Source organism: Heterocephalus glaber, unplaced genomic scaffold (assembly GCF_053883595.1).
Source record: "Heterocephalus glaber isolate CG9 unplaced genomic scaffold, H.glaber_assembly_v1.0 deba00001689, whole genome shotgun sequence".
Taxonomy (NCBI): Eukaryota; Metazoa; Chordata; class Mammalia; order Rodentia; family Bathyergidae; genus Heterocephalus; species Heterocephalus glaber.
In genome coordinates, this window is record NW_028258414.1 from 9,913,504 (window position 1) to 9,927,960 (window position 14,457).

General features: G+C 37.1%; 1 protein-coding gene across 10 annotated transcripts in view; it reads left to right on the plus strand.

The window, feature by feature from the left end:
• The window catches only part of Map2k5 (mitogen-activated protein kinase kinase 5), a 258,240-nt gene that overhangs the window by 97,043 nt on the left and 146,740 nt on the right, over positions 1 to 14,457 (plus strand). For all 10 annotated transcript variants that reach the window (XM_004855593.4, XM_021237014.2, XM_004855594.4 and 7 more), the window contains 2 exons: positions 1,965 to 2,033; positions 2,128 to 2,209. In XM_004855593.4, coding sequence (XP_004855650.1) covers positions 1,965 to 2,033; positions 2,128 to 2,209 — 151 coding nt within the window. The remainder of the gene's footprint in view (positions 1 to 1,964; positions 2,034 to 2,127; positions 2,210 to 14,457) is intronic.

Here is a 14,457-nt window from a genome sequence, read left to right on the forward strand (position 1 = left end):
TGTGGACTGGAAGTGCAGAAAGCCCACAGTACTTGTGTCAACCAGAAGAGCTCATCTGGGCTCACATGAGCAGCGGGTTTGAGGTGGGAGAAAGAGTCAGAATAAGGAGTAGATCTGGAGTATGGGAGAATGCCTTAGAGGTCATGCTAGAGTTTTAGCTTTATTTTAGGCCATGGCCACCCAATTAAGGGAATGCTATGGTCTCAGTAGTTTTGGGTTAATTCAAAGATGTTAGCTAACCATGTGGAATCTCATCATTTCTAGGTTGGTTGCCCAGAGATACAGTAGATCTTAGTAGTCTTATTTCTTAGCATGGCATAAATGGCATTTTTGAAGCCTTAAATAAGTGGTTCTTAACCTTATTATGGGTTACAAAGTCCTTGGGGAGACTTTATAAATACTAAGATTGGGCCCTACTCATTGTTCTGGGATGAGGCTTTTTGCACTGGGGATTTTTTAAAGTGCTGTAGGTAACTAATTGTAAGGTCAGAGTTGAGAAGCACTGCTTTCAGGTCAATAATAACTTCATTTCTTCGAGCAGAGTTTTTTAGGGTAGAAGATTCACTGTATTTGACATAGTGGTATTTTATGGCATAGAATTGCAAGAACATTAGATGAATTTATTTTGTTGCTAAGTTTTATACAGGAACAAAATGTAAGTGAATATAGTTGGCAAATGACTATTGATCGAAAGAGGTGTTTAAATGTTTCTTGGCAGTTTTGTGTTACACTTACAATCTAGTTTAGTGAGAGCTTTTATAAATAACCCTAAAGCAAACTCTTGATAGAAACTGGTGCTGCCTCTTTTTTTTTTTTTAACCTTCCCTTCCCTCAAATGGATGTCAGTACTAAAAATGTGTTTTCAAATTGTCCTTTTCTTTCCTTGCTCTATTGCAGTGTACAACTCCTGATTTCTGTTTTATCTCCAGTATGATTATAAGTATTCTTCATTTGTAATGCAAAATGTAAATCAGGTTGTGTAGTGTATAATTATGCTGCGCGGATAATCTTGAAGGTTAAGTTTTGCCTAGAAATGTCTAGAGTCAGAAACACTGACACAGCTCTTAAAAATTGTCTTCCACCTATTTTATTTCCTCAGTGTCATTTTAAAGTAAAAAACAATTTCCTTTGAGTTGGTTCCACTGAAGTGCTTAGTAAATTTTGAACAGTTGATCTGGATTTTTTTTAAAAAATAGGTGCTTGAAATAAACTACAATCTATCCTATGTGAGCTTGTAAATTTTTTACATTTCTATGTTACAAGCCCAGCTCAGTAGCTGATGTTCTAAGGGAAACCATTAAGCGTCTGAAAGTGCTGGAAAGAGCAGGAGACAAACGCCAGAGAGAGACCCAGCCCTGTCGTGCAGTGGCTCCCTGAAAAGAAACCTTGGTGTCTTCCTCCCCAAAATGAAGAAGTTAGGTGAAATGAGGTCCCTTCAAGCTACAAAAGGCTGTAACAATATTAGCAAAGAAACATTACCCACTTGGGAGAAAGTAGAAAAGATGACATATTTTAAAAACTCTTATCCATCTCATAACTAAAAACCCCTTAATGTTCTTACCATCCTGGCTGTTCCTTACCTAGTGTCTAAATCATATGATAGTTCTTTTTTAATGGTTTGAGGGTCATTTGTATCTTCCCCTTCTGAAAATAACCAATATGACTAAAATAGTGCACATAAATTAAGAGTGTTATAACTTAACTGACTTTTAAAGCCATTAATGCTGACCTCTGCGCCCTGGCTTTTTCCTTGGTCCCATCAATCACATCTGTACCGCCTCCCCCATACAAAGGCCCAGGCAGAGGTGGATGCTGTTTGTGTTCCTGGGGATACAGTGGGGGGAGGGGGGAGGGGACGAATAAAGGAAGCGCCATTTTTTGGTTCTTACATTTCATAATGATTATAACTACATTTCACTTGAGGGTGGGTAAATGTTTTAATATTAATACCTTTCTATATTTAGGTTATACTACTAGATATTACACTGGAACTTCAGAAGCAAATTATGTCTGAATTGGAAATTCTTTACAAGGTAATTTTTTTCCTGCTTATTTTTTACTTGTAAAACATGCCTATGATGTTGGCTTGCAGGTTTTTAACTACTTCTTTTCTCTATTTTGTTACAGTGTGATTCATCATATATCATAGGATTTTATGGGGCCTTTTTTGTAGAAAATAGAATTTCCATATGTACAGAATTCATGGATGGTGAGTGTTCCTTTTGACAGTGTTTTAAAAATGATTTTAGAAGGGTGTGCTTTTAAACCTGTTTTGTTGTCAGATGGAATTAAAATAATTAAAATATACTAATAATTGCCTCCTTTATACTCTAAAATCCTCTTAGTGTTAGGAGTTCCTAGTGTGAAATATTTATAGCTAAGCTGTAATTTCAAGGATGTAACTTCATTTACTTTTATTGAAAATTTAAGTAGAACAGATTAAATGCTAGTCTAGTCAGTAGTTTGATATTTGATTCTTCTATGCAATCTGCCTTTACTTGCAAAACAGATGTTCTGTTCTTTTAATGTTTCAATAGCCAAAACAGATTTTCTTTTAAAGAAATCTATTAGCCCAATGTCCTGTGTCTTTTGGAAGGAAATCAGTTTTTAATTGCTAAATAAGAAATAGTTTTTCAACATAGCTGTTTATCCAAGATATGTTTTATTTTCTTTGGACTTTAGTCTTTTTCATTCATTTCTATTTTGATACTTCTTTCTTGAACTGAATAAGATTTCTCGGTATCTTGTCAGTGAAATGATGTCATCAGTATTATTCTTTACACACTCTAAATCTAACAGTCTTTAAATTTTACATGTTCAGTCAGTTTTCCAATGTCTGTCCCATTGAAATTTAACATTCATACACACACACACACACACACCCCTTCCTGGGTTTTCTCAGTATCTTACTAATGCAATCAGGTACCAGTCATGCCCCATCACACTTTTAATGAATCAGCATTGCTACCTTGATACTGTAATAAGTGTATAATGTATTCTAAATTAGTTTTAGTAGATGTCAGGAATCTAAAATCTCAATATAGGTAGTATGGCTATTGTGGAGACTGCCTAGATAAAGTAGATTCATAGAGACAAAGCAGGTTAACTCTTTTAAACTTTCATCATTCTTACTTTGAAGTCTTCAATTTTTCAATTATATTAAAATGTTTTTATTAAGATACAATTCAAATACCATAAAATTCACCTTTTAACATACGCAATTTAACAGTTGTACAACCATCATCATTATCTAATTTTGAAACATTTTTACTATTTCCTGAAAGAAAACTCCTACCCATTGTAAGTTCTTCATTAGACCTCTTTCCCTGAGTCCCCGGAAACGACTAATGTCCTTTCTGCCTCTGTGGATTTACCTATTCTGGACATGTCACATGAATGGAATCCTACATGTGACCTCTGTGTCTGACTTCTTTCATTTAGTGTAATGTTTTCAAGGGTCATACATGTAATACTTTATTCTCCGTTTTCACTGAATAATATCCATTGCATAGCTGTATAATGTTTTGCTTATTCTTTCAGTAATTGATGGTCATTTATCATATTTTCACTTTATGCCCAATTATGAATAATACTACTACATACATTTGTATACAAGTTGTGTGTATCAGTTCTCTTGTTGTATCAGTTCTTTTGGGTTGTATCAGTTCTCTTGGGTTTACAGATATGAGTAAAATTGCTAGGTCATATAACTCTCTGTTTAACTTTTGGAGGAACTACCAAACTGTTTTGTGCGAATCCATACTGTTTTATATTCATGCCGGCAATATATGAGGATTCTGTTTTCTGCCTTTTTTGTTAACACTTGTTGTTATGTGCCTTTTCTTATTGTAAAAAAAAATGGTATCTCATTTTGGTTTTGATTTAGATTTCCCTAAGAACCAAAAATGTTGACTATCTTTTGATGTTCCTACTGACCATTTGTATATCTTCCTTTGAGAAGTGTTTGCTTAAATTTTCTTTTTTCTTTTTTTCTTTTTTTCCGCCAGTATGGGGAATTGAACCCAGGGCCTTCATGCTGAGCTATATCTGCAGCCCTTTTTAAAATTTATTTTGATACAGGGTCTTGCTAAGTTGTTCAGGCTGGGCTTGAACTTACAGTCCTCCTGCTTTAGCTCCTAGAGTGCTGATATTACAGGCTTGTTCCACCATGCTCAGCTTCCTTTGTCTATATTTTTAATGGATTATTGATGTTGGCTTCTTTATTGATTATTGGTTGGTTATTTATTGTTGGCTTATAAAAGCACTTTATATATTCTAGATACTGGGCTCTTATTAGGTATAGGATTTGCAGGGGGGTTTTCCCATTCTGTGAATTTTTTGACTTTCTTATTAATGTGCTTTGAAGTACAATTTTTTATTTTTTTTTAAATTTTTTTGGTACTGGGGATCGAACTCGGGACCTTACACTTGCAAGGCAGGCGTGGTGCCACTGAGCTAAATCTCCGGCCCTACAAATGTCAATCTATCTGCATTTTTGGTTGCTTATGCTTTAGATGTCATATATAAGAAACTATTATTTAATTCAGCATTACAAAAATTTATACCTCTTTTCTTCTAGCAGCTTTATAATTTTAGCTTTTTAAGTCGTTGATCCATTTTGAGTTAATTTTTTTAGATGGTATAAGGTAGGGGTCCTAATTCATTCGTTTGTACATGGATAAACATTTATCCCCACACCATTTGTTTAAAAGATTATTTTCTCTACTGAAGTTTTGTGGCATCCTTGTTGAAAATTAATTGATCATAAAAATGTATTAATTGATCATAAAATATATTCTGTTCCATTGATCTTTTTGTCTGTCTTTATGTCAGAACCACACTGTACTTGATTACTTGTACTTGATTATTCTAAACTATTATTTTATAGTACATTTTGAAATTGAGAAGTATGAGCTTTATAGCTCTTCTTTTTCAAGAATGTTTTGGCCGGCCAGGGATACAGCTCAGCGGTACAGTACCTTCCTGGCAAGCACAAGGTCCTGAGTTTGATTCCTGGTACCAAAAAGCAAAAAACAAACAAACAAAAAAGATTGTTTTGGCCATTACTAGGTGTTTTGTATTTCCATATGAGTTTAAAATTAGCTTGTCGGGCTGGGGATTTAGCTCAGTGGTTCCGCCGCCTGCCTCGCAAGTGCAAGGGCCCGAGTTCGATCCCCGGTACCAAAAAATTAATTAATTAATTAGAAAATCAGCTTGTCAAGTTCTCTAGAAAAGGCACCTGGGATTTTTATAGGGATTTTATTGAATTCATAGATCAATTTGGAGAGTATTACTGCTTTTAACAATATTAAGTCTTTGAGCTGGGTGTAGTGGTGGTACATGGCTATAATCCCAGCATTCTGGGAATCTGAGACAGGAGGATCACAAGTTCATGCCCAGAATGGTCAACTTAGTGACATAGTGAGACTGTCTCAAACAAAAAATTTTAAAGGGGTTGGTGATGTATCTCAGTAGGAAGGCTCTGGGTTCAATCCTCAATCCCACAAAAAATATATGTTTGCACATATTATATGTATGCATACATTATATATTATACATATACATATATATACATATATGTATTCTTCTGTTCAGTCTTCTTTAAGTTTTTTCAGTGATGTTTTATAGTTTTCAGTATACAAGTTCCATACTTATTAAATTTATTCCTAAATTTGTTCATTTGTTGTGGTACTAGAGATTACACTGAACTGCATCCTCAGCCCTTTTTTTAATCTTTTATTTTTGAGTCAGAGTCTCACTAAGTTGCTAAGTTGGCCAAGATGGGCTCAGATTTGTGATCCTCCTATCTCAGCCTCCCAGAGTGCTGGGATTACAGGTGTGAGCCATCACACCCAGCTTATTCCTAAGTATTTTTTTAAATGATACTGGAAATTGAACTCTTTTCTTAGTTTTATTTTGGATGATTCAATGATTCACTGCTAGTATATAGAAATATATTTGACTTTTGCCACCACACGTGGCATATATAATTCTTTTTATATATTCCTGGATTCAGTTTATAGTATTTTCTCTGTGTGTGTGAATGTATGCACACATGTGTGTGTCTGTGTGTGTTGCTTGGGATCCAGCCCAAGGTCTTGTGCATGCTAAGCACTTGGTCTGTAGTTGTTGAGAATACTTGTATTCATACTCGTATTGGTCTGTAGTTTTTGCATGTCATTGTTTTTTTTAATCAGGATAATACTGCATGTAAGTTGCCTAATTTGTTGGCATACAGTTGTTCCTACTATTCCCTTATAATATTTTCTGTAAAATTGGTAGTCATGTTCTCATTTTCATTCTAGATTTTAGTAAATTGAACAAACTTAAATCTTTTTTCTTGGTCAGCATAGCTCAAGAAATGCTGCTTTAGCTGCATTCTAAAACTTTTGCTATATTATGTTTCTGATTTCTCACAAAGGAAATTCCTTCCTAGTGGTTTCCTTTTGACCTGTTTTTATTTAGGACTGTGTCATGTAATTTTAACATATTTGAGAATTTTTCAAATTCTCATCTATTGTTGATTTCTAATATTCCATTGTAGTTGGAAAACATAATTTGCATGACTGCAATCATTTAAAATTTATTGAGACTTGTTTTATTCCCTAACACGTGGTCTGTCATGGAGAATACTGTGAGTGTACTTGAGAAGAATGTGTTCTGCTGTGGTTAGAGTGTTCTTTCAATATCTATGGGGTCTGGTTGGTTTAAAATGCCCTTCTGATATCTTATTCTCATTATTCTTTGTGTAGTTGTTTTATTCATTTTTCAAAGTTGGATATTAGTCTCCAAATATTTTTGAGTTGTCTCTTTCTTCTCTTTATGTTTATGCTTTACATATTTTGGCTGTATTAATTAGGAACATATTGTTTATAATTGTTATAGCTTTGTGATAGACTGACCCTTTTATTATTTCAAAGTATTTCTTTTGCTCTATTGATAATATTTGAGTAAAAACTATCTCATCTGACATTATTGTAGTCACTCCCACTCCCTGTTAATTATTGTTTGTGTGGTATATCTTATTTTTGTCACTTACATCCAACTTATTTGGTCCTTTGCATCTGAGTCTATTCTTCCGATGCCTTATTTCATCAGAGTGCTTAAATCATTTTCAGTTGATAGAATTACAGACAAGGTAAAATTTATATCTGCTATTTTACTATATCTTATGTTTTTTGTGTGTTCCTGTATCCCTCTATTACTACCTTTTTTTATGCTCAATATTTTCTAATACACCATTTAAATTCCCATGTGGTACCTATAATCCCAGTACTTGGGTGATTGGTTGAAGCAAGAGGATCGCTATGAGTTTGAGGCCAGCCTGGGCTACGTAGTGAGTTCAAGGCCAGCCTGGACTAAGAGCAGAACCTTGTATCAAAACATATATGCACACATATACATACATACATTCATAAAATAAAACTTCCTGTGTGGCTTCTTTTGCTGTACTTTTTGAGCTATATTCCTAGTGGTTGCCTTAGGGCTTATAATTAACACCTTAACCTACAACAGTTTAATTCAGATTAATATCAACTTCATTTAATTGTGTAGATGTTCCTCAACTATGATAAGGTTATATTCCAATAAGTAAATCAAAAATATCATAAACTGCTTTTCATGAACCTAACTTCCTGAACAAAATAGCTAAGCAACACAGTATGCTGTAGAGCTATTGGTTGTTTACTCATGTCATCATTTGGTGATTAAAAGCTGCAGCTCACTACTTTGCCCAGTTTCAATCTGATGTTCCTTTAGTCTGAGTTCATTTTATCTCTTTTAGAATGAGTCAGCCAGTGATTAATTCTTTCAGTTTTTCTTTATCTGGAAATGCCTTAATTTCTCCTTCATAGTTTTGCTGAGTGTAGAATTCTTGGTTAGCCATCTTTGTCTTTCGGCCACAGTGGTACCTTGGTTCATGAACTTAATTTGTTCTACAATTTTGGAAAAGATGCCCATACTTGTGTTTATGTGGGAAAGATGTCTGCTGTCGTGTTTGTCACTCGATGCAGAATTTTCAAACGAAAACAAAATTTTGCCAAATGCTTGATTGTGTACCAAATTGTTTAGAAATAAAAGTGTTTGTGGACCAAGGTACCACTGTACTTGGATATGTCATTGTACTGCCTCTGTTCTCCAGGGTTTCTGATGAATAATCAGCTGTTGATCTTTTTTTTTTGTATTAAATTCTTTTATTGGTACATTGTAGGTATACAACACAATTACATTTCTCATTGGGAATTGTACCTTTACATAATGCATCTTGGTTCTTATTTTTTCCACATTCCTAGCCCTACCTTCGTGCCCTCCACCCTTCCCTATTTACAAAGAATTTATTTCCATTTTTTCCATTTCTCATCATTTTTCCTTTCCTTTCTTTCCTTTCCCCTGCCCCTCCCACTACCTCTACCCCTTTGGACCTTTTCTTCCTATTTTACATTATTGATTATTCATTCTAATCATTGGTACATTTTAGGTATACAATATAATGACATTCATCATTGGAAATTTGCACCTTTACATAGTCTCTCTTGATTCTTATTTTTCACCCTTGCCCGGCCCTCCCTTCACCCCCTCCATTGCTCCCTATTTACAAAGATTTTGTTCCTATTTTTCCATATTGTCATATTAATCCCATTCCCTTCTGTCCTTTCCCCTAGCCCTCCCACTTCCTTCCCCTTTGCCCCTTTTCTTCCTATTTCACATTACCTATTATACATTTAGTCCTTATTTACACTTTCAGTTTCTCACACCAGAGAAACTATTTGGTATTTATACATGTGTGTCCTATTTATTTCACTTAAGAGTATTGCCTCAGTGTGCATCCACGTAGCTATAAATGTCTAATTTCTCATTTTTTATGGCTGAGTAGTACTCCATTTTATTAAAAACCACATTTTCTTTATCCAGTCTCCAGTTGATGGCCATTTGGGCTGTTTCCAAGTTTTAGCTATTACAAACTGAGCTGCAGTGAACATGGGCGCACATATATCACTGTGGTATGATTCTTTGAATTCGTTGGGGAAGATCCCCAGCAGTGGAATAGCAGGGTCAAATGGGACTTCCAGTCCTAGTTCTTTGAGGTATCTCCATACTGATTTCCACAGTGGTTGCATCAGTCTACACTCCCACCAGCAGTGGAGCAGGGTTCCTCTTTTCCCACAGCCCCGCCAGCATTTGTTATTGGTTGATTTCATGATAGCAGCCATTCTTTCTGGAGTGAAGTGGAATCTCAGCGTTGTTTTCATTTGCATCTCTTGAATGACCAGTGATGTTGAACATTTTTTCATGTATTTATTTGCTATTTCTACTTCTTTGTCTGAGAATGTCTGTTCATTTCAGATGCCCATTTTTGGATTGGGTCTTTAAATTTGGGAGCTCTGATCTTTTTAAGTTCTTTATAGATTCGAGATAGTAGACCTTTGTCTGAGGAAGAGCAGGTGAAGATTTTTTCCCACATTGTGGGTTGTCTCTTCACACTGCTGGTGGTTTCTCTTGCTGTGCAGAAGCCTTTTAATAAGAAGAGATCCCACTTGTTGATTGTTTGTGCTAGTTCACGGGCAACTGAGGTTTTGTTCATAAAATCTTTCCCTACACCGATGTCTTCAAGGGTTCTACCTAACCTCTGTTCCAACTGGTTCAGAGTTTCTATTTTAATATTTAGATCTTTAATCCATTTTGATTTTAGTTTAGTGCATGGTGAGAGATACAGGTCTAGTTTTAATCTTTGGCAAGTTGAAGCCCAATTTTTCCAGCACCATTTATTAAAGAGGCTATCTTTCCTCCAGTGAGGGTGTTTGGCTCCTTTGTCGAAGATGAGGTGGCTCAGTGTGTCTGGCGTTGTTTCTGCATCTTCTAATCTGTTCCACTGGTCCTCAAGTCTGTTTCTTTCCCAGTACCATGGTGTTTTTATCACAGTAGCTTCGTAGTAGAGTTGCAGGTTGGGGATTGTGATACCCCCTGCCATGTCTCTGTTACCTAGAATTGCTTTTGCTATTCTGAGTCTCTTCTTGTTCCAAATGAATTTTTGGATTGTTTTCTCGAGGTCTATGAAATATGCTGCTGGGATCTCAATTGGAATTGCATTAAATCTATATAGCAGTTTTGGAAGTATGGCCATTTTCACTATATTAATCCTTCCTACCCAGGAGCAGGGGATGTCTGTCCACTTTCTGATATCATCTTCAATCTCTCTTTTCAGAGTGCCATAGTTTTCAGAGAAGAGGTCTTTGATTTCTTTTGTTAGGATGATTCCTAGGTATTTCAGATTTTTGGATGCTATTATGAAAGGAATTATTTGCCCTATTTCTCTCTCAGTGAGTCTGTCATTGGTGTAGAGGAAAGCTATTGATTTTTGTGTGTTGACCTTGTAAGCAGCTACTTGACTGAATTTGGTTATTAAGTCTAGAAGACTTTTGGTGGAGTTCTTGGGGTCTTCTATATAAAGTATCATGTCATCTGCAAATAATGACAATTTGACTTCTTCATTACCTATCTTTATTCCTTTAATTTCTTTCTCTTGTCTAATTGCCGTGGCTAATGTTTCCAGCACTATATTGAACAAGAGTGGTGATAGTGGACATCCTTGTCTTGTTCCTGATTTTAGTGGGAAGGATTTCAGTTTTTGACCATTTAGTATGATATCGGCTGTTGGTTTTTCATAGATGGCTTCTATCAGTTTGAGGTAGAGACCATCTATTCCAAATTTTTGTAGGGTTTTTATCATAAATGCATGTTGGATTTTGTCAAATGCTTTTTCTGCATCTATGGAGATAATCATATGGTTTTTGTCCTTGGCTCTATTGATATAGTGTATTACATTGATTGACTTTCGTATACTGAACCATCCCTGCATCCCTGGGATGAATCCCACTTGATCAGGGTGTATGATCTTCTTGATGATCTTCTGCATTCTATTTGCCAGTATCTTATTAAGGATTTTTGCATCTATGTTCATTAGTGAGATTGGCCTATAGTTCTCTTTTTCAGTTGGGTCTTTCTCTGCTTTGGGGATCAAGGTGATGCTTGCTTCCAGGAATGGATTTGGGAGTATTGCTTCCCTTTCAATTTCATTGAAGAGTTTAAACAGTAGTGGCAGCAGTTCCTCTCTAAATGTCTTGTAGAATTCAGCAGTGAAGCCATCAGGGCCCGGGCTTTTCTTAGTTGATAGGTTTTTAATTACATTTTCAATTACATTGGTTGATATTGGGTTGTTCAGAATTTTTAGGTCTTCTTCGTTCAACTTTGGTAATTCATATGTATCTAGGAATCTGTCCATTTCTTCTGTGTTGTCCATCTTATTGGCGTATAGGTTCTGGAAGCAGGTATTGATGATCCTCTGGATTTCTGCTGGGTCTGTTGTCATTTCACCCTTTTCATTCCTAATTGCATGGATTTGGGCCTTTTCTTTCCTTTTTCTGACAAGGTTGGCTAAAGGTTTGTCAATTTTGTTGATTCTTTCGAAGAACCAACTCTTGGCTTCATTGATTTTTTTGTATCATTCTCTTAGTCTGCATTGCATTGATTTCTCCTCTGATCTTTATAATTTCCTCCCTTGTATGAGCTTTGGGGTTGTCCTGCTCTTCTTTTTCTAGAAGCTTGAGGTGCAGCATCAGGTTGTTTAATTGGGCTCATTCTGTTTTCCTAACATGTGTATTCACTGCTATGAAGTTCCCTCGTAAGGCAGCTTTCATTGTGTCCCATAGATTCCAATATGTTGTATTGTCATTGTCATTTAATTGAAGGAACTGTCTGATTTCTTCTTTAATTTCCTCTGTGACCCACTGGTTATTCAGAAGTGTGTTGTTCAATTTCCACGTGTTTATGAAATTTTTTGAGTTTCTTTTGCTATGGATCTCCAATTTCATCGCACTACGGTCTGATAATATACAGGGGATAACTTCAATTCCTTTGCACTTACTTCAACATGTTCTGTGTGTGAGTATGTGGTCTATTTTGGAGAATGACCCATGTGCAGCTGAGAAGAGTGTATCCTGATTTTGTGGGGTGGAAGACTCTGTAAACATCCGTTAAGTTCATTTGTTCAAGAGTTCGATTGAGTTCTAGTATTTCATTACTTATTCTTTGTCTAGTTGATCTATCTATTTGTGACAGTGGGGTGTTGAGGTCCCCCACTACAATTGTATTAGTGCATATATGACTTTTCATGTCCGTTAGTATTTGTTTTATATAGTTGGGTGCACTAGTGTTTGGTGCATAGATATTTATGATTGTCATCTCTTCCTCTTGGATTCTTCCCTTTACAAGGATGTCGTGTCCTTCTTGGTCTGTCTTAAATCAGTGTTGGTTTGAAATCTACTTGATCTGCCAAGAGGATAGCTACTCCTGCTTTTTTTCGGGTTCCTGTTGCATGGAGTATTGTTTTCCACCCTTTAAGTTTCAGTCTATGAGTTTCCTTTTGAATGAAGTGTGTTTCTTGTATGCAGCATATTGTTGGATTTTGCTTCTTGACCCATTCTGCCAGTCTATTTCTTTTGATTGGTGAATTGAGACCATTAACATTGATGGTTATAACTGAAACGTACTGACTTGTCATTGCCATGACTTTTTCTTTTTGTTGGGTTCTCCCTCTTTACATTTAATTTCTTGTGATGCCAGATGGGTTCATTCTGCTTTGCTTCCTGGGGTTGTGATCCTCAATTTCTGTTCCTAGGATATTGTGTAAATTCTTTGGAGTGCTGGTTTGGTATTCATTCACAAAGTTCCTAAGGTGCTCTTTGTCATGAAAGTATCTTATTTCTCCATCCATTTTGAAAGATAGTTTTGCAGGGTACATCAATCTGGGTTGGAGGCTGTTTACTTTTAGGGCTTGGAATATGTCACTCCAAGCTCTTCTTGCCTTGATGGTTTGTGTTGAGAAGTCTGCTGTGATTCTGATGGGCTTTCCTTTGTATGTGATGTGTTTCTTTTCTCTGACTGCTTGGAGAACTTTGTTCTTCTGTTGTGTTTCTGGAATCTTAACAATTATATGCCTATGTGTAGATTTTTTTTGATCAAGGCTATTTGGAGTCCTGTATGCCTCACTTATCTGTATGTCAAGCTCTTTTCCCCTGCTTGGGAAGTTTTCTGCCATTATTTCTGTGAAGAGATTTTTTTATGTCATCTCCACTCTCTCCTCTTTCTTCATTGAGCCCAATCAGTCTTATGTTATTCTTCTTTGCATCATCTAGCAGCTGCTGGATTGATTTCTCATGTTCCCTTATAATTTTGAAGCAGTTTTTCTTTTCCTGGTCACTAATTGCAATCTTATCTTCTATATCTGAAATTCTGTCCTCACATTGGCTCATTCTGCTGTGTAGACTTTCAATGGAGTTTTTCATGTCCTGGAAATCTATTTGCATCTGTTTTATGGATTCCATTTGTTTCTTATGTTGGGATTCCATCATGTTCCTGAGCTCTTCTCTAGATTTATTAATCATGTCTTGCACTAGGGGCACAATTTCTCCTGTTATCTGAGAAATTATTTCTGATTTCATTTTTTCCAGATCCCCTTTTGTTGCCAGTTCAGTGGGTCCAGGTGGTTGAGTATCAGAGTGTTCCATGTCATTTCCCTTTGGGGTTGCTGTAGGTGATCTGGAAGTCTGGTTTTGAGACTTATTTACGTGTTTTCTCATTTCGACTGGGGGGGGGGCTGTTGGCGCCTGCACGGATTACCTCCTCTGAGCTGGGAGAGGTGGGACAGGGGCTGGGAGCAGCTGTAGGGATGGTGACCCAAAAGCCCTTTCCTGTGGGCTGGGAGCAGCGGGAGGGATGGTGGCCGGGAAACCCCTTCCTCTGGACCAGGAGCAGTGGGATGATGGCTCAGAAGCCCCTCCCTCTGGGCCGGGAGCTATGGGAGGGATGGTGCCCTGGAAGCCCCTTCCTCTGATCCAGGAGCAGCGGGACAGAAGGTGGCCCAAAAGCCCTTTCCTCTGGGCTGGGAGCAGCGGGAGGAATGGTGACTGGTAAGCCCCGTCCTCTGGACCAGGAGCAGTGGGACGATGGCTCAGAAGACCCTACCTCTGGGCCAGGAACAGCAGGACTCAGTACCTTGGTCTGGTGGTCTGGTGCCCTCTGCGTCTTTGTAGTGTGGAACCAGGTGGCTGCCTGTCTGCAGCGGGGTGATTCGGTGTCTTCTGCGTGACTCAGGACCTCGGTAGGGCATGGGCAGACCTGCCTGTCTGCAGGGGGCTGATTCGGCATCTTCTGCGCGACTCTACATGGCTTTTTTTTCCAAGAAAATTGTTTACAAGAGCTGCTTTGCACCTTTGGCGGCAAGTGTGAGGCTCAGGGCTTTCCACTTTGCAGAGGTGAGATAGGGAAGAAGTCAGCTGTTGATCTTTTTGAAGTGTGCTTGTAATTGATAGGTTGATTCACTTGCTGCTTTCAAGATTTTCTTTTTGTCCTAGGCTAGGAACAGTTTCATAATGGTGTGTCTAGGTATGAATTTCTATAAGT